A 24,992-nucleotide genomic window follows, 5' to 3' on the forward strand; every position below is an offset into this window, starting at 1 on the left:
CCAGGGGCCGGTCTCCCGAGTGGTACAACAAGGTCTTTGGGCACCTCTGCGCCATGGAGCTGGCGAGGATCCGCGACTCTTTCCCAGCCCTGAGTCCCAACAGCCCCGAGACGAAGATCTGAGGCGCCAGGAAGATGCTCTGTCCTGGCTGATGTGGACTTGCTGGTGGATCCGGGCTGGGGCTCTCGGAGGGGAGCACGGTGCAGGCAGCTGGCCGTGGAGGGGGAGGCAGAGGCTGGCACACTCGCAGGCACATAGTTATGAGCCTCCTTTCACCCTGGGCTGGGCATTCCCTGTCCCGCCATCCCTGCTGCTGCTTCAGCCGCCCCTTGCTGAAGCGGGCTGCGTGGCAGGTTGTCGGCAGAGGCGAAGCTGTGCAGCCCGTGGTCTCCGCGGGAGGGGTTGGGGAGCGGAGGGAAAGAGCGGGGCTGTGGAGGTGAGCCCCCAAGGCGGCAGCCCGCAGGCAGGGCTGGGAAGCAGCTGGCCCAGGTTGGGCTGGGTCCCCCCACGCAAGCCGGGAGCGGCGGCGGGGCGAAGGTGCGTGGAGCGAAGCAGGAGGGCACGGAGGCGCGGGAGAAGCGAGCAGGGGAGGACGGTGTCGCGTCCGTAGGTCGCAGCGCTGTGTCGGGAAGTGAAGGGTGGGCAGCGAGGGGGGAATTGTGTGTGCGGTGTCACCCAGTGGGGACAGCCAGGGAGTCACTGTCAGAACCTGTTTGGTAGGGGAAGAGGCTGCTGTTCTGGGAGGAGGGGGCTACATCCAGATGACCAGGTATGCCTCGAGTGCCAGCCCTTGTCGAGTGGCAGAAGGAACCTATTGCCATTACCTTTGGTGCTGAATTTCACAGAAGAAGCAGCAGCCCTCTAGTCCTGTGCCTTGCTAAAAACCCTCTCTTGTGCCCTAGGTTTCAGGGGGGGCTGGATGGACAATGTTCCAAGGCAAGCCTGTCCCTCGAAACCAGCCTACCCATCATTTGGGGGGGGCAGGACACCTCTAGAGCCCCAGAGCAGCTGCCCCTGTAGTTGGCTACAAGCTGGGAAGGGGCAATGCCCCAGTTACAAGGAGGCACCGTGGGAGGGAGGGATACGGCCAGTGCTGCAGCTCGCGCTTCCTCGCTGCTGTTGGGGCTCACATGGCACTGCCCCGGAGAGGGCAGGAGGGCAGAGCAGCCTTGCCAGCACCGGCTGCGCCGCGGCGGAGCTCTGGGCTGAAAGCTTTGGCCCAAGGCAGGGTTGTGCTCATCCCAACTCACTGTGCAGCATCTGCTTCCTTTAGGCAAGCAAAGCATGGTAGCCCAAGCTGGGGCAAGCGCGTGCCAGCTCCTCGGGCCAGGCTCGGTCCCGTCCTGGCCTCTGCTGTAAGGCGGGGAGGTGGGGGTGTCCTGGATTCGCCCCTCCCTGGGCAGCTACAGGTGCAGAGCTGCCTCCCTACCGCTACTCCCTGCGGAGACGTCCGTTCCCCTTCCCATCCCTCCCTTCTCCTCCACGGAGAAACCAGCTGCTGTAGCTAACAGCACCCGGGACCCGACCTGGCTTCTCCGCTCAGGTAGGGACCCAAGTTATTACCAGACATCGTTCCGACTGGAAGGCAACATGACCCACACGCGGGAGCGATTCCTGGTGTCAGTTTTGCCATAGCACATCCTATCTGCCTCTCGTTTGGTGAAAAAAAAAAAAAGAAGCAACCCAGCCTGTATTCTGTGTTTTTTATATATATATATTTTATATATATATAAAAATATAACTAACAATTGGGGGAGTGATTTTTCTCCTAATATTTTAAAAAAATGTTTCTTTTTTTCTACCTATAAATACTTGTACAGTTGGAATATTAATATATAACTCCGGCGGCAGAGCTCAGCGCCAGGTGATGTTCACTTAAAAGACGTGTATTTTGTATTTAAGGGACTTTTGTTTTGTATAATACGCAACTGCAACAGACTGTTTGACTTGGATGGGGGCTGCTCTTCCCATCCGTGTAATTAATAAAGTACTAACGCTATCTGCTGGCTGATGAGGAAACCTTTGTGGTTAGCGAGCGCTGCCGGCTGATCCTCCAGCGCAGGAGCATCCCAGAGCTGAGCCACGCGCTTTCTGTTGGGGCTGCGGGGCTGGAGGCAGTGCCTGGCAGGCTGGGGAGCCACGGGAGGGTCAAGCGCTGCTGGCCTGCAGCGTCACCAGGGTAAAGCTCTTGCGGGACTCGTGCAGCTCCAGCCGCTGGGTCTGCAAGCAGCCCTTCACCTTCTCCTGGAAGGAGGCGGTGGTGATGGTGTAGAGGATGGGATTCAGGGCGCTGTTGATGGGCAGGATGAAGATGACCACCCAAGAGGTGATGGTGCCTGTGCCGGCAAGGACACGACGTTAGGCAGCCGAGGGGGGCTGCCCCTGCCCAGGGGCAACCCACCCGCTCCAGCCCACGCAGCAAAGAGGGGCCATGCCATCCGTGGGCTCATGGCTGGAGGGGCAGCCCCCACGGGGGCCACGACTGCTGCTCCCTGGGGAGGGGCAGGGGCCAGTAACGCTGCCCGTCTCCCTTTGCAGCCCCTGCGTGGGTGAAGAGCTCCAGACTCGGAGCACCGACATCGAGGGGTCCCCGACCCAGGGACTCACGGTGGGCAGCAGCCAGCGGTGGGCTCTGCTTCGGGGCCTTGTGGGGAATGGGGGTTCACCTGGTATTTCCACCTGCAGCAGGGAAAGCAGCTTGAGGAGGAAGATGGGTATCCAGCAGAGAGCATCAGTGAGGACGATGAAGAAGAACCGCTTTGCGATGGCGACTTCCCGGGAGCAGACGCCTCCCTCCGCTGTTCTGGATGCAGTGATGTGGATGGAGCAGAACATGCCGGAGTAAGCAAAGACGATGGTGATGAAGGCTGCGAGATTCAAGCCTGGAGAGGAAGAAATCTCACTCTGAGCGTAGCCAAAGTGCAAACCTCACAGGCTGGGATCAGCGGCATGGCTGGCAGCAGCAGGACGACTCCTGCTTTTATCACTAGAGGGGGCAGAGACCTCTCGGCAGCCCCGGTTAGTCCCGAACCCAGCGTTAGCCCGGCGATGCCCATGGCCTTGGCCGGCTCTGGGGGGAAGCTGGGCACAGCACCAGGCTGGAGCAGGGACCCTCCCTAGCCTGGGACGGGGGGCAGAGCTGGCACCCCTGTCTTACAGGGGCCCAGCGGGACGGCAGTGCCCCGTAAAGTCAGACATCCTGCTAACGGCGCCGGTGCGGGCTCTCAGGGTACCCTGGAGGGGACGGCTGGGCTGAGCAGCCCCGCTCCCACTGGGGAAGCCCCACATCGTCCCCATCCCCAGGTCCCGAGTCCCGAGGTGGCCTTACCCAGGTAGATGGTGGTGGAGTAGCCCCGGGCGCTGGGCCGCTCGCCCAGGTCGGACTGCAGCGGGAAGCACACGCCGTTCCTCCCGTAGTAGTTCCCAAAGGACTCCTTGCACCACAGGGGGATGATGCTGAGGGAGAAGCCCAGAAGCCAGATGGCCGCTAGCACCGCGATGGTCTGCTTCTTGCCAGCTCTGTGGTGGCTGAACGGGAAAACAATGGAGAAGTATTTCTCCAGGGTCATGTAGGTCAGCAGCAGGACTGACACCTCGGAGGACAGCATGGCCAGGCTGCCCACCAGCTGGCACTGGAGGCTGCCCATCCAGCCCTGGGCGTGCTTGTTGTATTCGCCCGAGTACTTGAGGTCGAAGGCTCCGATGATGAAGAGGTAGATGGCCATCAGGCCGTCTGCGCCTGGGGGGAGGCAAGGTACAGTGAGAAAAAAGCAACAGCGGGCAAACGTAGCCCTTTGCATTAACGCCGCGGCCATAAAGCCATCATAGAACTGGGCAGCCTTTGGCTTTATGCATATATATATATATATATATGCATGTATATATATATAAAAAATAAAGAGCTGCCTGCTGGTGCCTGTGAGCACAGACCTGAGGGCAGGGGCTGAGATGCCCCAGGCACAGAGGGACTCCCAGAAACCCATCTGCCATCGGCACAAAGGGAAAAAATGGGCAAGGGGCTGTGGCTGCGCTGGGGAGGGCTGGCATGAGCTAGACAGCTCCTCCCTGGGCAGATGCTGGTGGGCAGCTCGTCCCCCCGGTTCCCTCTGTGCCCCCCACCAGTCCCTGCACCTCCACCACCCAGCTCACAGCACAGGGACTTGATGGCCATGGTGTGCTGGCTGTTCTCCGTGACGATGAAGGACCGCATGCAGATGACGAAGAGGTTGCCGAAGCAGGTGAGGCAGGCGATGACCCAGACGAAGACGCGGAGGATGATGTTGGCCAGGAGGTTCTCGAAGGAGGAGATGCCGTCGGTGTTGGGCTTGCAGCTGCGCACGTGGGGCGCATAGCTGCAGTACTGGAACTTCTTGAAGTAGCTGTCGGGTGGGGGGAGGAAGGTTTCCTGGCTGTGACCAGAACCAGGAGCAAGCATGGTCTTGGCGCGCACGGCCCCTCAGCCTGCCCCACCGGTTCCCTCCAGCCCCTCGGCCATGTTTGTCCCTGTTTGTCCCCTTCGCCTCACTAGCCAAGAGCCTGGGGCTTACGGAGACGAGGGGAAGGGACGGGGGGAGGTTAGGGGGAGGCAGCAGCAACGCAGGGTGGGAGCAGGGACGGGGCAATGCCAGCACGCTGCCCTCCCTGCGACAGCACCCGGGGCCAGGATCTGCAGGGGACAGAGTGTGACGGAGCTGAGCGCGGGCGCTCCCCGCTTGCACAGCGCCGCAGCTGGTTTTGGACACGGAGCAAGCAACACCCCGAAGGGTTTGCAAAACCAGCCAGAGGCACCTCCGTGCTTTTTGGATCATGACCACAGCCACGCTTTTAAATCTGCCCTATTCGGCACTGTCACCTGATAAATACAAGCGTGTTTTCCTCCAACCCATGAGTCTCACAAACTAACATTTAAAAATCAATCCCTTATTCAAATCCTTCAAGTTCCATTAAGAGGGATTCACATTTTTTTCCCCTGCATATTATTTCAGATTAATCTTTTCAAGCCTTAGAAAAGCCAACCCACATAAGCTTAGCAAAACTCTACATTAGAAAATGACTACAAAACTGCAATGCTAGACTCATTTCTGCTTAATTATAGATAAAAGGAGAGAAAATGATTGCTTATTAGCAAGTCAGGTAGAAAATGTACCATATTTATAGCGCAAACAGACCAATTGCGGAAAGGAAGATGTACAGTTGTCTTTCATTACAGGTACTTTAAAGTGTGCATCTGGAGAAAATTAATGATTTTTTTTTTCCCCCCTTCCAAAGAGAAGCTGAAGCACTCACAGCTGGCTGCACGGTCCTGTTTCCAGCCCATGTGCGATGCCTGTCCAGCCTGTCTACCTGCACATCTCTGGGGCTCTTGGGTCATCAGCTCAGACCCAAGCAAAAGGACCTCTAACGCGGTTAACCACAGCTTTCAGCACACGGCCTGGCACGCCTTGGCCTGACAGCGTCTACCTTGCCCACATCGCCTATGCAACGTGCACCTTCAGAAAAGCAGATCGCTCTTTGTATCGCACGTGCACCTGGATGGGGCAGCCCTGGCTCCGCAAACTGCTCCCTTCGCACGGGCAAAATGCTGCCCGTGCTCTAAGTAAGCCCCAGCTAGGAGAGACCCTCTTGCCTTGGGGGATTTAAACAGTATCATCACGCTCGAGGGCTTCCTGTGGGCTGAAATAACTTGCTCACGGGTGTAAGAGTGAACCGGTTTCCCTCCCCGCACCCAGCACCCCCAGGCACGGGTGCCGGGGCAGCAGCAGCCGCCCACTGCCCCCACTCACATGTGGGAGAGGTTGGTCAGCTTCTGGAAGGTCAGGTTGTGGATGTTGGGGATCTCCAGCCCTTCCAAGCTCCTGCAAAAGGAAACCAGTGCAGGGGACGCTGTGAGCGGCCCCAGGCTGGGTTTGGGGCTGCCGCAGGCGGAGGCAGCGCTGTAGGGTTGGGCATGTTGCGGGACTCACAGAGACCGTAGCTGGGGCAGGCTCTCAAACTGTCCGGGGAAGATCTCTGTCAAGGGATTGTAGGAAATGTTCCTGAAAAAGAGACAAGCTTTTGGTCTTTTTCGCGCCTGGAAGCTATCGGAGTAGCTGGAAGCAAGGGCAAAGGGGTGTCTTTGTATGGCTTTTCCCAGCACTCCCCATTCCCCCGGAATGGGTCCGCAGCCCCGAAGCAGAGGGTCTGTGATGGCACCGTGCTGCAGGCAGACCCGCCGGGAGGGAGCCCGTCCTGCTGGGACCACCGCGGCTCTGGTGAGGGAAGGGACCGTGCAGCAAGGACATCTACCCAACAGGGTGCAGGGGTCCTGCAGGGCCCCCGCCGCTTGCGGGGGGGCAGGGGCACCCCCCAGGGCAGCGCTGCGCCGCGCCAGTACTCACAGCTGCTGGAGCTGAGCCAGGCCATTAAAGAGAGAGGAGGGGAGATGGTCTAGTCTGTTGGACGACAGGTCGCTGTGCGAAGGAGAGCGGTGTTTGAGAAGTGGTTGAGGGCACCAAGCCTTGCACCCGGGGGTGCTGAGCAGCGAGGTGCCCTGGGCAGGGGCAGAGGGGGGTCCCGAGCGAGGTCCCCCCCTGCCCCCAGCACAGCCCCTGTCTGCAGGAGAGGAGGGCTCGGGGCAGGTGGTGGCTGGAAACTTACAGCTCCACCAGCCCGTTCAGCCTGGAAAACGCCCCGTCTTGGATCCACCTGAGCTTGTTTCTGCGCAGGATCCTGGGGCGAAGGAAGGGGAGAGAGCGTGAGGGTATTCACAGCCCCACACCCCTTCAGGAGCATCATCCAGCCTCCGGATGGGCTGCGAGCAGCCGGCGGTGCCGGCACTGCACAGGGCTCACCCATGGGGTGCACCCAGCCCTGCCGCGTCCCTCCCAAATGCACCGAGCCACAACCGTCACCTCCAGCAGCCAAATGCTCCGCTCTCGGGGGGAAGGTCTAAGCCAGAGCCCAGCTCTCAGGCGCAAGGCTCCGTCTCACACAAGCCCACAGCTCAGAGAAGAGCCCATCAGAAGTGCGGAAGATGAGCAGAGCCGGTTAAAGGGCTCAGAAGTAAAAACCCAGAATGGTGCACTGAGAAACACAAACCATCTCAGAGCAGCAGAGCCCTGCGGGGTGGCACGTGCTTGAAGGTGCTGGGAGACGCCATGAGTACCATAACCCGGGGACAGTGCTCCTTGGCGGAGGTTCAGATCGAGCAGCCGGGCCCTGCTGAGCTCAGACCCTGACCAGGGCAGCCTGCTCTAACGTGGCTCATGGCGTGGCTGGGCAGGATGGGGGGAGATGGGGGAGTCCGGCCAGGATGGCTCATCCCACAAAGCCCGAACGCGAGCCTCTGTCTCATCTGCAGCCTCTGCTCGCAAAGCTCTCTCCTGCACCGGTGTCACCGGCGGGCGTGTTTACGCCATCCATCTTGCGCGTACGGACGTTTCCATGGTACTGCCATAACAGCCCCGGGAAACACGCTGCTGATCAAAGCCAACAGGCTCGGCTGCGGGAGGAAGGATGGGCGGCGAGGCAGCAGCTCACCCACCCCGCACAGGGGTCTGCGGGCAGCTCTCGCTGGAGGAAAAAATGTAGTGGTGTACATTTTGGGGGTCTGATGCCCATTAGGGCTTCTTCAAGAATGGCAGGACGGGGGACCAGGGTCTTTGTGCAGCAATCTTTGGGTGGAAAGTCACAGCAGAGCTTTCCAAAGTGCTCATCCTTGGAGACATTGTACAGGGGCAGTGGTCAAAGGAGGACCAAGATCAGTCCCCAGGGACCGCCAGGTAAACTGCAAAGGGGAGCGTCACCCCACCCGCATCTCCACCTCTGCATGGGCCAGCCTGGGGCCGTTGCTCTTCACCGCCCGGCCAGGGACCACCAGGTGGGCGCAGGGTGCAACGCTGCCCTGCTGGAGGGGCCTGACTCTCAGACGTGCTGCTCAGCATCTCTATCACCTGCCGGGGGCTCTGGCAGGAGCTGCAAGGAGTTGAAGAGCACTTTGCAGAATTCCACGCGAAAGGAGGGAGCAGCTGTGAGACCGGAGCACTCCACGCCTCCGTTCTGCTGCTACCGGCTGCATACCCCGCACCTGCACGGGGCTGCTGCTGTATTTGCCCTCTGGGCAGAGCCGTACCCTGCTGCGCCTTGCAGGAAAATGATGTCTGGGGAAGGAGAGGGGAGAGCAGCTCCTGCCCGAGACGATCCCGTGCCAGCCCCATATCAGCTACTGTCCAGATAAGCCCGGGTTTATTTGCTTACTCTGATCCGGCAGCATTGGCACAGGGTCCTGCAATGCATTCCCAGTGCTCCGGGCAACCGTGATTGCCCATCCCCTGGGAGGATGGCTTGGGTCCCCGTCCCATTTCTGCTCTCCTGCCACCACCCTGTGGCTGCTGGTAGCCTTGTGCTCGTGGATAACACCTGCACGGTGCACAACGCTCCTGTCCTTATCTCCTGGGGCTCCAGGGGCCATATATATCTCTTTGGGAGGTATATGACTGTCGTGCAGGAAAACTAGACCCTGGGAGAGGCCTGTGCGTGTCAATGCAAATCCTCTGCCTTGCCAGCTCTGGGAGGGCACCTGGGCGAGAGCTCAGCCCTGGGGCCAGGAGGGAATGGGGCAGGAGCAGGCTGCAGGCAGGAGGAGAGGAAACAGACACTGTTTGACACGTGGAAAGCCAGCTCACAAGCTTTATGACCTTCCTCAGGGATATTTTTTAGGGGATTTGGATGCCAACAGAAGGGTCTGGGCTGGCTGCGAGCTCTGGTATTTGCCCACCACAGGAAGCTTTTTCCATGCCGTGTCCTGCCGCTATCTCCCACCTGAAGAAGGTCCCCATTCGATTTGGGCAGCCCCACGGGCTGGTGACAGGGTGCTGGGACAAGCCCACCAGCTCCCCAACCCAGGGTTAGCCAACCTCCAGCACAGAGCCCCTGGGAAAGGCTCTGGGGTCCCTGATGAAGTCCCTGTGAAATTCATGAAGCTGATGGCACTGTTGATGCCATGTACAAACGTGGGCATGAAACATGAGAGAGCAGCCCCTTATCCAGCCCAGAGCAGTGGGAAAGACGGGGGGGGGGGGGGGGGGCATCAAGAGCTGGCTATCCCCCCTCCTCCCCCCATGCACCCGCAAAGGGACAGGGTCTCCACCAGCAAGCGGGGGCCACAGCCGGACCCCCAAGGTACTCACAGCACCGTGAAGTCACGGCACTCCTGGAAGACAGCCCTGGGCACCTCCCGGATCCTGTTCCCTTCCAGCTCCCTGCAGAAAGGCAATTGTGGCTGCTGCTTCCGCGGGCTCTCCCCCCTGCAACCCCGCCATGCTTGGGGGCTGCCGAGCATGATCTGCTCCTTCTCCACCAGCCGCTTCACCTCCTGCTTGCCCCTCTCACCCCCATCCCCATGCCCCGTGGGATGCCCCCAGCCCCTTCCGCCCCTTCTCTGCTCCAGGAGCCCGGCCGAGGAGCGGGAGCAGAGCCTGCAGCAGCCCCTGCCTACCCCGCAGGCAGCCCGGCCTCGCTGCCCGCAGGCAGGGTACTCACAGCCAGCTGAGCTTCTGCATCTCCGCGCAGAGGGAGGCGTCGGGTATTTGAGTCAAAGAGTTGTTCAGCATGTACCTGGTGGAGAGGCAATAAGAACGAACGAGGACACGGCTCCGTACGGCCGCCTGGGACACAGCCCTGTGCATGGGTACGGTCCTGCTGCTGCTCCAGGACCATGCAGGGTTTCACAAGGGCTTTCTGCTGGTCCATGGCCTCACCGGGGGACATCTGCACTGTACGGGCTGCTCGCTCGATACCTGGGGACAAGCTTGGGGCCGGTGGTGCCTCCAGCAGCCAGCCCAGAGCAGCGTGGCCATGGCTGCACTGGCTTCTGCATAGCCCGGCAGAGCAGCCACGGCCACGCGAAACCACAGAGCGAGTTCAGCTGCCACCGCTCCAGGCAGAGGCCTGGCACAGGCGGCTGTTAATGGCAGTGCCGAGCTTCGTTCCCTTTCTTTGGGAAAGATGTAAAGGTAGTGATACAGGGCACAGCTAGCGGCTGTGGCAGACGGTCTCCAGTGAGCTGTGACGGGCACGTCACCAGGAGAATGGTGCATGAAAGCAGCAGCAAGTGACCCTGGAGTGACAGCCAGTAACGGCAAATTTATAGCCTGAACTCCTGCTGGTGTTTTTCCCAGCACTTTTGCACATGCCTGTGTGCGCAGTGCTCCTCACTGCATGTTTTGTGACCACAGTTTTCATTTATTTGATGTGCTAACAGAAGTGCAGAAGGATAGGACAGAGTACATCACCGAGCAGAGCGGCGCTGCCGCCTGCAACATGGGAATGTGTGGCTGAGGGGAGCTCTGTCCCCCAGGTCTGTCCCCCTGCAGCCCACGCGGCTCCTCCTCCCGGGCCAGAGCGGGGACAGGTCTCTGGACACCGAGTGCTGCCCAGGTTTTGCAGAGGAGCAAAGCCCCAGGGTCACAGCCCCTCTTCCCCAAGCCCACTGCCAGCCCCGGCTGCACTGTCCCCCATGCCGATGGCTCCCCGTCCCCAGGCACGGCGGTTACCCGAGTCCTGCACACCCCCAAACCCGACTTTCAGGCTTTTGGAGCCAACTCCAGCAGTTACATCTCCAGCAGAGACAGTGCGAGCCCAGACCAGCAGCTGTGGCTGAAGCACTCTCCTTGCAGCTGTATGCCCAGAGAATACAGCTTAAAACATGGTCGGATGTATGCGAGTATAAGTGCGTCTATGCACTCACACATACACGTGTTTTTTCCACTGTAACAGCCAAAACTTCTCCCCTAACGCTGACTCCAGGCTGCTGCCAAGGTTTCTGATCTGTGTTCTGGACTATGGAGAAGGTGTTAAAGTCATCTTATAGTGAATGCAAAACTGTTTTATGGTGGTTAAAGCAAATTTTTTATCCTGTACATCCATCTTGGAAATGGCTGGACCTTAAAGACCCCTTGGCTCGAGATGACCTGGTGTGAAAACACCCAGCAGAGGTGCAGGAGGTTGGGAAAGCACCAGATCCCCTTTGCAGTTGCTGACTCAAGGAAAACAATCAGCAACCCAAACCACAGGCACTGCTACCCGTCCTGCTCATCAGTAAGTGCTGAGGCTCTGCTCAGGCCAAACTCCCCGGGGCCATGCCCGTCCCTGTCCCAAGCAAAAGCAATAACCCTGCTTTCACGTAGAGCGTGCCGAGAGCAGGAGATGGCACAGAGAAGCAGCAGCACCAGCAAAGCCTGCTGGTTCCCACTGCCGGGTCAGGCGTCCCCTCAGCTCCTGGGAACGGGAGCGAGACAGACATCTCCCTTGTACCGTCACCCCTCGCGCCCCGGGGAAGGCGAGGAAGCCGCAGCATCCTTGACTTGCCCCCCAAAAGGCTAGAAGCTGCCTGGAGAAGGAGTGCAGGACCCCAAACCCCGGAGGGCTGCCCCCGCCCCTACTTACAGGAAATACAGAGACTTCAGCCCTGCAAAGGTCGCGGGGACGATTGTGGCAATCCTGTTGTTGTCCAGCATCCTGCAGGGAGAAGGGGAGAAGTGAGACAAGGGGACCCGGAGAGGGCGAGGAGGCAGCGGGACCCTCCTGGCAGGGGAAGCCCCCACATTTAGCACTCGTGCTGCCCCGGCGGGAGGGGGCTCTGCCCCTTCTCCCCCGCAAGCTTCCACGGACACCCGACCCCAGGTGAGGGGCTGCCCCCCGCTGAAGCCCACTCCCCCCCTTTGAACCCTGCCTAGGCAGCCCTGGCTCAAGTGTTAGATCCAGCTGCAGAGTCTGGATTCCTTCACAGTCAGGGTCTGTTGGATTTTTCCTCTCTTCTGCTGTGAAATAAAGATAAATTAGAAACCATTTGGGGAATTCAGGGCTGTGCTTGGCTTCTCAAAAGTCCTCTGGCTTGTTTGCACCACAGACCACCCTCCGTGAGCTGCTCATCCTTCTACTTTTCCTATTTGATTTCAGGAATAACTGCGCTGGTCCCACAGCAAGTAAGAGGAGGGAAGCCTGAGGGGTGGCAGACCTGCCCGAGCTGCTCCTGCAAACGCAGAGCAGGAACGAACCATCCTGTAAAGCAGCCTTTACAGTTCCTTTTCTGGAGTGAAACCTTTATGAGCTCTGTGTGTAAAGCCACACCGCACGGGCCCAGATCAAAGACAGCCTTTGAGAATAAACAGAGGGCAAGGATATTAGCTGTACTTTCAATTTAGGCATATATTTTTCAAGGTGAGGGAGCTGCAAATCTCCATGTTTAACAGCGCACTTAAAGCTTTTTATACACAAACCTCCAGTGCTCCAGCCCGGGAGCTGAGGCTGTCTCTGCACGAAGCCCATCACCGCGCCCTGCCGCTGCCACGGCTGCTCCGGACCGGCAAGGGGAGCGCGGCACGGCGAGCCCCCGCGGGGACCAGCCGGCCGTAATGAGATTTCAGACAGGACCACATCCAGTCTGTGCTAAATCTGACCCCAGTAACAGGGAGGGAAACTCAAATAGGAGTTTCATAAAAGAGCCGCAGCAGAGGGCAAGCGTGCCCAGGGCTGGTGGGGAAGGCGAGGAGGTGCAGACCCAGCCGGGCATCGCACCCATCGCCACCATGGCCCCCAGCATGGGCATGTTACCACAGACACCCTGAAACCATCGTGCCCACTTCCCCCTCCCAAGGAAATGAAATTATGGTAAATGCAAGGAAGTCGGGATCAGTCACATCTTCTGATGCTGTTGGGACCGGCAGGGGAACTCACAGCCACTCGAGGCGATGCAGGTCCTCAAAAACCCGGGGCTTCAGCTGCGTGATCCTGTTGTGGCTGAGGAACCTGGAACCAGTGCAGAGGAGGAGAGCGATCCTCAGACCCTGCTGCCGATTACACCCACTTTTGCTAAAGCCGTTCCTCCCGAGCCGCCCGTGGCCCTGGCCAGAGCCACCCCTGGCGTTGGGTGCCCTCAGCGGCTCAAACGCAGGATCCCAGCTCAGGCTGGATAATGTGGAGATGGGAACAGCCATGTTTGTAGGAGGTGAAATGCCTCTGCTCTGCTCCACATTCACCCAAAATACATGCAACTCCAGCTTAAAGCATGCTTGATATCAGCTCTTGCAGGGGCAAGAAAAAGGGCTCAGAACCCAGCCTTGAGCCAGCTGTGCTGCGAGCCGTCGTGCCAAGAGGAGCAGAGGACCACGTCCATCCCAGGGCCCCGTAACGCAGACACCTTTACTCACAACATTTTAAGCTGAGTAAGTCCAGCAAAGGCTTTGGGTGAGATCAACCGGATCTTGTTGTTTTGCAAAAACCTATTTAAAAAACAGAACAGAAAAGAGATTGAAGAAATATGTTCTCCAAGGGATTCTCAGGGTCCGTGGGACGTGCCCATGGCTGTAGGACACCGGCCGCATGGCTCACGGGGCTGGCTGCTGCCCGCTCAGCTTTCACGGGCCAGCTGTCCCCAGCAGAGCTTGGGGACAGAGGTCCAGGCTGCAGCCCCTGCTCCGCCACCGGCTCCTTGTCTCAAGTAACCCTGGAGAGGCTGTTTTCCCTCTCCGCCTCATTTACTCCATGCCAAGGGAAGGAAGTTGAAAGTACAGATGCCTGACGGTCACAAGCGGCTGCTGTAAGCTGCTTCACGTGGTTATGGCCGTACGAATCTGCCATCCCATCCACGGGAGCAAACACCCCTCTCCCCCGCCCCGCTGGGTCCCTTCCTGACCCCCCCGGTGCAGCAGCCTAGGAAGGCTATGGGCTGAGCCACCAAAGGGTCCGAGCTCTCCAGAGCAGGACGGCTCGCTCGCGAGGCATCTCACACCACCATGCACACGGGGCGGTTATCGGCCGACACGGGCGCTGCTCCGCGACCCGCTCGTGGGGACGGCGCGCTGGGGGCAGCGTGCCAGGAGCTTGCAGTGCCTGTAGCAAGCACGTGCTGACTTCAGTGGGCACCACGGGCTCCAGGAGCTGAAAAAAGCTGCCGTCTGGACAAACGCAGTGCCCCATCAGGGTGCATTGTCCCAGGCAAAGCTGTCCCAACCAGTGCACGCACTTGTCCCTCTACCCACGGCCCCACCGCTGCTGACCTGCGCATCCACTGCTCTCCCCTTTTATCACAACCAAGCCAGAGAGCAGGATAAAGAAGGCGATACTCACAGCTTCTTCAGACTCCTGTACCTGGCAAACTGATTGTCCAGCAGAGAATGGATTTTATTTTTCTTCAGGTCCCTAGCAGGAAAACAGAAGGAAAAAAATCAAACCCAGGACCAACAGACAAGGACAGAGGAGAGGCCTTTATCAAAGGAGACCTGTGAAGACTAGACCCTCCTCTTCTTGTGCAATACAAACAGAATGCAAGGCAGCTGCTGTTCATTAACACTGCATTGCTAATTGCCCTCCCAATCTGCAAGCCTTATTTGCTGCTGAGGAGGTTTTTCGCACTCTCCTCCCTTCCTAGGCCTTGCTTTTTGCATGCAAAAAGCACCCCATGCCTGGACCTTGCCGATGGTCTCCGACCCTGTGCATCTCAGCTGGAGGCTGGGCAGTGAGGGCAGGCTCCCCAGCCCTCGCCCCGGGGAAGGATCCGGCCGCTCCCTGCTCCCAGCTCAACGCTCCTTGTGGGAGGGCTGCAGCAAGCAGCTGAAGCTCAGCAGAGAGGGGTCTGTTGGCATGGAAAGGCCTCTTTGCTTCTTTGGATCCAGTGGCAACAAGTAAAAGCCAGGGATTTTATTTTATTTCCTTCCCTTTAAGCTTGTTTTCCTGCCGGGTGGCAGTGCATGCCCCGCTCGTGCCTCTCCCGGGGGTGCATGCACCTGCTGCTACTCACATCCTGGTCACGTTGGAGGAGACCCAGGGGACAGTGGCGAGGTCCCGCTCGGTGCAGTCTACGGCCCTTCCCCAGCACCGGCACCGCTCTGGGAAGAGCTCCAGCCCTGCGGGCGAGCAGAGGGGACGCGCTGAGGGGAGGCGCAGGGGGCCCGTGTGGGACGGAGGAGCCCCGCGGGGTGGGGAAGGGTGCCCGGCCCCGGGGAGGACGGCTTACAGCAGGCGTCACCCTCGTCTTCCGCCGCCATCCTGCTGCTCCTCGCAGCCAGCATGTCACCCAGGATCTGCAGCCAGCCGCTGTCATCCACTGCAGGGCAGAGAGCGGGGACCGCTGTTAGAGGCACGGGCTGCTGCGCATGGACATCGGCGCGGAGCAAAACCCTGGCAGCCTCGGGAGAGGGTGCCGGCTCGCGCGAAGGCCTGGCTCCAGCCCCGCAGCTGTGCCGAGGCAGAGCAGGGGTTCGTCTAGCTCTATGGCACGTCTCCAAGCACAGCCACAATACAATTTTTCCTCTATTTCTAGCATCCCACCTAGCCCTCTTTGGGGATATCCTGAGCCACACGCTGTATCCAGGCCACTCAGTTAACCAGCTCCTAGGGGGTATGAATTTTCCCAGGCTCTAACTCATTTACACTCCTGGACTCAGCATCCCCAGGCAAAGAGCTCCACAGTGGCACCGTGTATTGTGCGAAAAAAGGAACTCATTTTGTGTCTTTCAATGTGCTGAACCCACGTGTCCTGACTCACAGTGCAGAACCCCTCCGCTCCTCTGCCTTTCCACCGCAGCCCAGAAATACCTGCCCCAGCCTTGCAGCAACGAGGGTTTTCCTGCACCCCAGCCCGGGAGAATCCCTGACGGATGAGCTCCTCCCCAGGGACGCATGGCCACCGTGCCGGGATGGCATGCAAGTGCAAGAGCCGGGGAAGTGGCCGGATAATGGAGCAGATCCAGGATTCCTCACGCTTCCCAGGGGAAAAGCAAGCTCTGCTTTAAGGCACTCGTGCTCCCAGATCCTGGCGTTCCCAGGTCCGGCGGTTATTCACCCCGAGGGCATCCCTCTGCAAGGGGCTGGCTGCTTACCGCAGTTCTCCTCGTCAGCTCCGTTGCCGCAGTCATCCTCCCCGTTGCAGTGCAAGGCCTGGGGCAGGCAGACGGAGAGGTTGCCGCAGGGAAACTGCCCCAAGGGACACGCGTACCCGTCCCACCGGGAGTGGATCCAAGGAGGCTCGGCTGAAGGAAGAGGAGATGCTCAGCGCTGGGGCGGCACCTCCCACCCCCGGACCCCTCGCAGATGCTGCGCTGTCGCCTCGGGGTGCTGAGCTCCTGCGGCCGCATCCTGCTTTGTGCCCAGCTCCGGTGACTTTTGGGCAGAGCAGGGCCGGGGGGCTGAAGGGTGCCTGCACTGCTGCTGAGGACCAGCATCACCACACCGGTGCCCCGCGAGACCGTGCTCCGGCTGGAGGAAGCATGAGCTGACGGGGTGTTGGAGATCACCAAGGAGGCACGAGCACGTCCCAGGGGAAGAGAAGGACCCAAACCCCTGCTTTCGGAGCACTTTTAGCTGGCAAGGTGCCGCCCTGGAGCCAGGAGACCCGGGCAGAGGCAGGTCTGCTGAGGAGTGCATGGAAATGGAGAGCCCCAACAAACCAACCACCCCATCCCTCCTCCCCAGCCCCCCAGGCCACCCCCGTCCCCGAGGCAGAGCCCCGTCCCTGGGTGCAAAGCTGTCGTGGCAGCTCCGGCTCCCCTTTTGCTGAGCCCTTTTGATCAGAGCCATCAAAGATAGCCAGCTGCAGGGCCCTGTTCATTAATATCCTGCAATTATCCATGGCAGAGGCACGCTTCAGATCCAGCTAAATGTTTCCACAGCCTGCTTTGATCAGGGCCCTGGGAAGTGGCAGCCGTCAGGCACCGGGGGAACACGGCTGGGGGGGCCCAGCCTCTCGCTCAGGATTTTCTCCAACTGCCAGGCTATTAATGGCTAATGGTGCATGCTGTAATTAAAAGCACTTTGCCTCACTCACACACACACACCGCTAACCATCCCATCAGCAAGTGCTGTGGCATGATGTGGGAATGGCTAGGATGCAGGGGTGACCGGCTGGGGCTTGCAACGCATGGCGGGCAGCATTGCATGGACGCGGTCCCCTCCGGCCGGCCTGGCAGCCGAACCACGGGTGCCCCGTCCACACTAGTGGGGTTTTCCGGCAGACAGGTCGTGCCTGGACCTGAGGAAATTTTCCATTAGTCTAGAAATATTCTGCTTTATGCAATAGCTGGCTGAGCTAGACATAAACAGTGTGCACTGCCTGAATCCCTGCCCGGACATCTCTGACCGGCTGAGGGTCCTGCAAGCCTTCCCCGGGATTTACTGACGCATCTGGGGCGTTTGTTCTGGGGAAAACAAGGACTCCGAATCCACGCAAAACTGATGGAGTTAATCAACGTGATTCAAAGACTTTTAAGATTTGGAACAGAGTCTATTGTGGCTCCATAAATCTTTCCTGAAAACTGGAGCCATTCCAAGCACCTCTGGAAGGGATCTCTGTCCACTTGAAGCCATAAAGCAGGTCCAAGTGACATTTTTAGCAGACCCACGCTATTGCTCCTCTTCGTCGCTCACCTTGAATCGGCCAGGACCCCATGCCCCAGCCACGGGGCAGCCTGGGGCATGGGGGGAAACCCCCTTTCTGTAAGGTTTTGAAGGCTGAGCCGTTGCTCTGCCCGGGAGCAGGCTCTGCCGCCTGCCAGCACGTGGGAGCTGGCGGGGGCTGCTCTCCCTCCCTGGCTGGGGAGTCCTTGGGCTGACCCGACCCTGCAGGCAGCCCCCGTGCCGGGGGCTCCGCACTGCCAGAAAGGGCCATGTCCCCTTTATCCCAAAGTAAAACATCTGGGTTGTAGCCTTGGTACAGCTCGTATAGTACATTGGCCTTCCAGAGATCTCTGCTTTGGAAGTGCCTGCCTTTGACTAGTCTTTTTGCAAACCAGGAGGTAATTTTAGAGTTTTATAAAAGCTTGTGGCTATACTTTTGTATTAGACGTGTCTAAACCCACGGGGGTATCACACGTGCTACTGCAGAACACTGAAACGTGTAACAACTGTCAAACGAATTACCGTCTTCCTGGGACGTTAAAAAGCATATCTGCTGTTAAATGTTGCAAAAATTTATCACTGAAAATTCATTTACACGTGATCTTTTGTTCCTTTAGCTGGGAGCAAGAACATCTATTTTCTTCTGATAACACAACAGAGACGAGTCGAGGCTGTGACAGACAAGTCACCGGAGATGCGGGTGAGGGCTGCTGCGTGTGCTGGAGGTCTTCCCTTCCCAGCCTGCAAATGCCACGACAGTGCTCTACAGATCTAAAAGAAGGCAGGCACGAGCCGGCATGTGGCCATTTCTCTCTGGCGAGCGGTGCAGGCAGTGCGGGCAGCTCTGGCTCCCGCTCCACTAGCATTTCCTGGGGAATTTGCCCAGGGGAGGCTCGTTCCCGGACAGCCTCATCCAAGACCTCTCGTTAGTGCCGAGTCTCAGTGACTTTAAACACTTCTGGGTGTGATTCTGCTTTAAAAAGCCAAAACCTCTCCAAGAGGATAGACACAGACAGAGATCTCCTGCATGAGGATGGGCAAGTCGCTTAGCACCGCAGATTCTTACTCATAAAGAGCAAATTTTGGTCCACCCAAAGCTCAGAGGCGTGTGGTGAGGGCTGGTGCTCTCCACATTACATCAGCTTTGGAATGGGGGGTGTTACGGAAATACAACAGGGAGAGTGAGAGAAGGGTAGGCAGTGCCCTTGGATGGAGCCAGCCAACGTTGCTCCCTGGCAGGGGCTCCTGGAGACGCGTGGTACAAGGCTCTACCAGCCGTGCGTGACCCTGTGCATGGCCTTCCCTGCTTGCACTGCTCCAAAACGAACAGGGCTTCCTCGGTGCCAACCTCCATCCTGCTGGGAAGCAGCAGAAGTGTCACCATCAGCATGAAATGATCCACCTGGAACGAAGCCGGTGCCTGGAATAACACCTCGCTCAGAGGTGTCTCCTCCGGCAATGGCGTGACTCGTGTCACCTCTTCCCGGGCGGTCGGACTGAACAGGGCTGGGCTGCTGCCGAAAACCCGGGGGGCGTGGGGAAAAGAGAGAATCCATCTTTTACTTCTACCTGTTAGTTATAACTGAGCTGGAAGGGGAATTGATTTTGCAAGATTTGGGTTTATACACTAAAACCAGCACTGCAGCAGCGTACAAAAAAGGCTTTACAAGGAGCGGGGCTGTGCCCGTGGAGCTGCTCTCTGCCAGCAGGTCGAGATCGGTCACGGGAGGCTGGGGCGGGTGTGAATCAGCAGGTGCGCAAGGATGCCCATCCAAGGAGGGAATAAAGACCAGTGGAAAGCTCTGGTACGTGGATATCTCATAGAGGGCACACACAAGCAATTGCTCTAACAAATTCCTGCATTGCAAGATGGACAAATGCAAACTCCTCATGTGTGACTGCTCCTTTTGATTTTCCTAAGCACCTGTTTCTCCAAGGCAGTGAATACAATAAAAATTTGAGCCAAGTTTAAGTGTAAGTTTATTTCTAATAGAACTGTTGAGTGTTAATGCTTCAATAAAGAGTTTTACCGTGTTTATTAAAAATACCTCATGCTGGCAGATCACACCCAATAATAAAAGCATGTGCGAAAACCTAAATAAAACGATGTTTGTGTCAAAACAGCTCAAGCCCGCGCTGTATATCAGTGTGGAGTACCCGTGAGAAGCTGGAAGCTGCTGCTCAACACGAGACCTCCCCGTGGGTACTCACAGCGAGTGCTGCTGAGCACTGCACGGGAGCTGCACTGGACCCTGCCGCAGCCCTTGGGTGCAATGCCGGGAGGGCTCCTGCTCGTGCAGGAGAGCTGGCATTTGCTCCGGACCCCCATGAGTGTGTGGGTGGGGACCTGCTAACTCCCTCGCAGCATCCTGCAGGCAAAACGCACTGGCAAATGTTTGCGTTAGGTGCAGGGCAGCTCCTGCCGTGCTGCAGCCAGTGCAAAGAGATCCCCAAGCACTCCTGAAGACGGCCTTCAGTCTGCCTGGAGGACCATGCACTGGGGCCAAGCCAACCTGCCAAGAAGCAAGTTTGCTGACCTATTTAATGTGCTTTCATGCCTGTGTGTTTTAAGCACGCCCACGGTTGTCCTACTGCTCCCTCGGTCGCTACCTTTGTTGGCCCATCCCCGCTCACGCTGGCTGGGAGCTGCGCTTTGGCACAGCTCTGCAGGATCCCTGCAAGATAAACACCTAACGAGTGAATTAAAACGTGGACAAAGATTAAAGGCAATTACGAGCGTCTCACTGTAAATCGTCCAAATGGGAAACCTCTCAAAAGAGGCCAGAGCAGTGGCAGGAGAAATGAGATTTCGGAGGTGCCGTTGGGTCCTGCCCTTGCAGACAGCAGAGGCAGCAGCTGGCGTGGGGCTGAGCTTGTAAGGAAAAATACATCTCCTTAAGACAGTGTTTTTGGTGATGAAAGAGTAAGAAAACACAAACTAGGGGGGATGGGGATAGTACGAGATCCCTGGCTCTTGCCCTCTTGCAGCCCTGCGGAGGGAAGCGTGTCCCTTACCCTCTCCAAGCCCTGCGAATGGAAGCGGATCTCACCCCAGCCCTCAGACCTGAGCTCGAGTCCCTCCAGAGGGATATTTTCCTGTCTCTGTTCCATTTCTAGTTATCCAGGGAGGCTCTCTGTTGCATACTGTCATGCCACACAGGTTTCTGGCTGTTTTCTTAGTCTGAATTTATGTAGGACCCACGGAAGGCAATGGGAACCTTTCCAGGGCCTCCAGGTCCCTATTGCAGAGAGCGTATCCACATATGGAGCTATGTAAATACTAAGAGAGAAGAGTTTATACATATTTATATATATAAACACAGATAGCTTCTATTTTTTTTTCAGGAATGACGCCCAAGCCCCAGATTCCCAGCCAAACCGATGCTTTCCAGCCACCCCCATAGGACCTTGTTCTGCGTTAAGCCCCTCTCAGGGCTAGGGAAACCAGGGACTGTGCAGGCCAGAAATCAGAGAACAACCAGAGACAAGAGAGGAGAAGGTGAAATAAAAAAAAAAAACAAACCCAGAAGAAAGGTGTGTGTTTCAAGCAAGGTAAAATGCTGGGAAAAGAGGTGATTCTCGGATGACGCAGCTTATCAGATAATGGGACATTCCCTGGCAGATGCGGGACGGGGTGGGCACGGGCACTCTGCCGCAGCGGGGACCTTCCTGCCCCGGCTCTGCAGGGTCACAGAAGGAAGCACAGCCAGAGGAGGCGGCCAAATGTAGCCGGGATTAACCTCAGCATCTGCCTCGACTTTTCACGAGGGCCACCCAGGATTGTAAATGAAGCCCACGCATTGCCAGGAAAACAGCCATGACCAAATTCTCTGGATGCTAAGAGGCTGAATGAAACACGCCTTTGGTCCACATTGCCTCTGTCTGCAAAGAAACTGTGTGAGTTCTGCCAGCAAAGTCCTGGAGCCGCAGGACGTGGTCTGGGGTCGTGCATTGCCCGTCCCGTTCCTCTCCAGGGCCCGGATTCTCTGCACCACGGTGCATCCCCACCGCCCCCCGCCCAGGACTGCACCCCCCTCTCAGGGCACACCGCACACAATTCCCCTTACATTTCCCGTACCGAGGTGGGCTGAGCTGCACCTAAAGCAAACCGCTCCAAAGGAGACACAAACAATTAACTGTTTGATTGGAGAGAAAGGTTCAACTGCCCCTCTCTCCCACAGGGCAGGCAGGGAGGGAACAGCTTGCATTGCCATCCACAAAAGTAAACCACAACAAATCAGAATAAAATGGAAATAGCGCAGAGCTACTGCCTTTCCACCATCCCCCTTCCTAAATTCCAGCAAAAAGGGTCACTTTTCAATCTGGTTTCTGTCCACCTCCCTCCTCTTTCAGACCGTAACATTGGCGTGGTGGCTGCATCCGCTCCCCTTCCACTCTCCTGCTCGCCCGCCCTTCTCTCGAATAAAAGGCAAATCACAGTTTCCAGCTCTCTCTGGATTTACAGGTAACACAGATGCCCAGACAAGCGGACAGTAAGCCGTGCAGAGAGCAGCCTTACCAGGCACACAAACTCTCTTCCCAGGACAGCACTTCCTCGGCGGAGCACGGCTGCTTTCAGCAGCCAGCATCCCTGTGCCACGTGCCAGGATCCATATCGAAATCCCCCTGTAAAATCCTCCGCGAGCCCCCCCACCAAAACGCCCCCCCAGTCAAATGGCCTGATTTCCTCCCCACTTTGGATGATGTGACCTGCAAAGACAGCCACTTACCTGCAGCAGCGTGGAAAAGCGATGGCAGAACGAGGAGGAGCAGCCTCATGTCAGCAGCCGCTGCCAGGGCACTCCCCGGCCCCCGAGGGCTTCGAAACGGCCTGGGCTGCCGGCGGCAGAGGGAGCGGGGCAGGGGATCCTGGAGATGCTGCGGGTGCTCTCCTGCTGCCGCACACTCCCGCACCGATGCCGCTCGGGAGCGCGCACACCGGGGATGCTACCGGTGGTCACCGGTCCCCGGGAAGCCGCGCGCTGTGCGGCCATCGCCGGCCCGGGGAAGGTGCCAGCGCGGCGGCGGTCGGGCACATCCGCAGCACCTCGCAGCCTGCGTGGGACTCTCAAATCCAGGGAGGGGAGGTGTATGGCGAGGAAAGGAGAAGAGAAGGAAGTGAATGCGGTCCTTCCCCGGGAGGGTGCAGCCCTTCGCCTGCGCTCCCCACCCCGGGGGCAATGTGGGGCTGTGCTGTCCCACCTGCCCGTGGGGCACCCTGGGGTGCACGCCCCAGGGGAGCCCAGGGCCAGCCCGGGGAGGAGGAGGAGGAGAAAGAGGAGGAGAAGGAGGAGGAGGAGGAGGAGGAAGGATGCTTCCTCCCGAGAGGGCCCTCTGCTGGAGCTGCAGTCAGCCCCTGCACCCACCCACGTCCCGTGGCCCGATGACACGACCCGGCGGTGGCACCTCTGCCCCGTCCCTGCGCCCCATGCCCCGGTCAGCCACCCCAGCGCAGGGACACAGCCCCGCGGGGACGCGGCCGGCACCTCCCCCGAGCCCTCGCCCGAGCTCGCCGCAGGGCGCCGCACTCTGTGGGCCGGGGTCCAGGTGGGCTGCAGGGGGCGGCGGGCAGGGGCCTCCCTCTCTCCCCACCGATGCTGTGGGCCCCCCGTCCCCAGCCCCGTGCCGTCTGGGGCTCCCTCCCGTCCCCTTGCCTCAGCCGCCGCCCCCCGGCCGCACCGCGCACACCCTGCCCCTGTCCCAGGAGCGCCGGGGGGGCGGGGGGGAGCGGAGAGGAGGATGAGGAGGGCGCAGTGCAGCCCACCCGGGCACGGGTCCTCCCGCTGCGGGGGCTGGCCCCAGGCAGCCCGGCCCCGCCCGCCGGTGGCCGCGAAGCGGCCAGGGCCGAGCGGCGGCACAGCCGCCCCTTTGGCAGGCTGCGGCCGCCGGGACGGCCCTTCCTCGGCTCCCGGTGCTGCGGGAAAGCCCGCGGAGCGGGGCGGTGGGGAGCACGGGCGGGCAGTCCCGTGGGTGAAAGAGCTTCTCAGGCCCAAATTCACCCGGGCCCTGAGGAGGAGGGAGAGGAATCGGTGCCTCAGCTGGGGAGCGGGAGGGAGGAGAGGTGCTCGCAGTCAGGGAGCAAACCCCTGCCACGGCTTTGCTCTCCACGCTCGGCTCCCAGACCATCTGCGCAGGGAGCGCGGGTCTCCTTGGAGTCTCCTTTCCCAGCATTTCCAAAGGCTTATTACTGGTCCAGAAAATCTGTAAAAATTTAACCCCTCTCCTGCTGCTGGAAAGCAAACAGGTCACAGGACCCACCTCTCCTCAACCTGAAGACGTAAGCGTGTGGGATTAAATGATGTACATATCCCCCCTCTTATTTGCACATTCCTACTAATACATTTAAAGCTTATCAATAAACTTAGCAAAATTCTTGTTGATGCTTCTAAAACAACCCAACAACTGTTTCTGTCCCTGTTCCTGGTTGTCATCGGTACTGATACCCCTTTCCTCTGCGTTGAAGGAAACGGGGTCCCAGAAACACAGCCCTCCCTCCAGCCATGAGCCGGCCCTGCTGTGGCCATGGTGCGAGGAAGCAGGGAACAGCTTCCAAAATAACATGATATAAAGTATTTGTGGTTCTAGATCAAAATTATTTAAGATCTAAGGGCACTTCGAAGGTAAAAGCCCGATAGGGTGAGGCTGGTGGGGGAAGAGGTAATGGAAGAGAGGCAAGATACTCCATTTTTTCAGAGAAGGAAAGAAGCTGTTGGAAAAAAGTTCCGTGCATGCAAACCTTAGACCCTCTGCAGAGGCTTTGCAATTCCACTGCTGCAGTTTAAAGCACTCACTGTGGTCTCGAGGGCTGGATGGGGGCTCGGTGTCAGGAGACAAACCCGCTTTTCTGCCCTAATGTTCAAGCTCGGGCATTTGCTGCTGGATGCCAAGGGCGACTGCAAAGCCTTCGAACCTGCAGGCAGGGGAAAAAAAAAAAGAAAAAAATATCAAAGCTCTAAAATTAAAGTGTGTTTCAGGGCCTGACAACATTTCTTCTGCAGACTTTTCAGGGGCCCCCGTCCCCGTGTGAAGCTGTGCGCACCCAGAACAGCTGCCTGAGCTATAACCCCCAACAGTGAACGATGGGCCTGAGCTGAGGAACCCGCCTTCAGGAATCTCCTCATGCACAGGGGCATGGGCTGGGATTTTGGGGGGCTTGTGGGCAAAACGGGGAGATCTGTGTTGCGAACTTTTGCAAAGGTGCAGGGTCAGGAGGTTGCTCTGAAGCTGGACCTGGCTGGAGATGCTCCATCAGGAACGGGAGTGAGGAAGCACCTTGTGAGGTTGCACGGGTGCAGAAAGGCGTCCCGCTTCGCATCTCGTACTGCTTCCAACCCAACAACGGAGCCTGCTCCCCTCAGGAAGCCCAGCAGGAGCCAAGGGGTGCCCATCTTCTCTTATATACACCCCGCACTTCATTGCTCTTCATCCAACTTGCTGTTCTTGCCCCTGTCCGGGGCATCTCCACAGCCTGTTCTATGCTCTGGCCCCTGACCAACCTTCCGTGCTCTCAGAGCCTTGCAGCTTTCTTCCTCCGTGTCCCTACAGGCTGTCAGCATCTTTACACCAAGTTTGTATTTCTTAATGTGAGCTTTGTTAATGGGCCAAAAAATTTCCACCCTTTG

General features: G+C 58.4%; 2 protein-coding genes across 7 annotated transcripts in view; one reads left to right on the forward strand and one right to left on the reverse strand.

Moving 5' to 3' along the window:
* The window catches only part of STARD8 (StAR related lipid transfer domain containing 8), a 68,022-nt gene extending 66,031 nt beyond the window's left edge, over positions 1–1,991 (forward strand). For all 6 annotated transcript variants that reach the window (XM_072877092.1, XM_072877091.1, XM_072877094.1 and 3 more), the window contains one exon: positions 5–1,991. In XM_072877092.1, the coding sequence (XP_072733193.1) occupies positions 5–122 (118 nt within the window). In that variant the 3' untranslated portion in view covers positions 123–1,991. The remainder of the gene's footprint in view (positions 1–4) is intronic.
* A 157-nt stretch (positions 1,992–2,148) lies between these two features.
* On the reverse strand, positions 2,149–22,149 carry LOC140658680 (relaxin receptor 1-like). Its single transcript, XM_072877367.1, has 19 exons — positions 22,101–22,149; positions 20,997–21,017; positions 15,858–15,980; positions 14,993–15,082; positions 14,777–14,882; positions 14,107–14,178; positions 13,188–13,259; positions 12,715–12,786; positions 11,425–11,496; positions 9,520–9,594; positions 9,168–9,239; positions 6,637–6,708; positions 6,378–6,449; positions 5,964–6,035; positions 5,784–5,855; positions 4,150–4,379; positions 3,329–3,739; positions 2,667–2,882; positions 2,149–2,336 (listed from the first exon to the last, which is right to left on the reverse strand). Exons 1-19 carry the CDS (start codon positions 22,147–22,149, stop codon positions 2,149–2,151), a joined length of 2,157 nt encoding a protein of 718 aa, XP_072733468.1.
* Positions 22,150–24,992: the final 2,843 nt, after the last annotated feature.

Source organism: Ciconia boyciana, chromosome 12 (assembly GCF_034638445.1).
Source record: "Ciconia boyciana chromosome 12, ASM3463844v1, whole genome shotgun sequence".
NCBI classification, from domain to species: Eukaryota; Metazoa; Chordata; class Aves; order Ciconiiformes; family Ciconiidae; genus Ciconia; species Ciconia boyciana.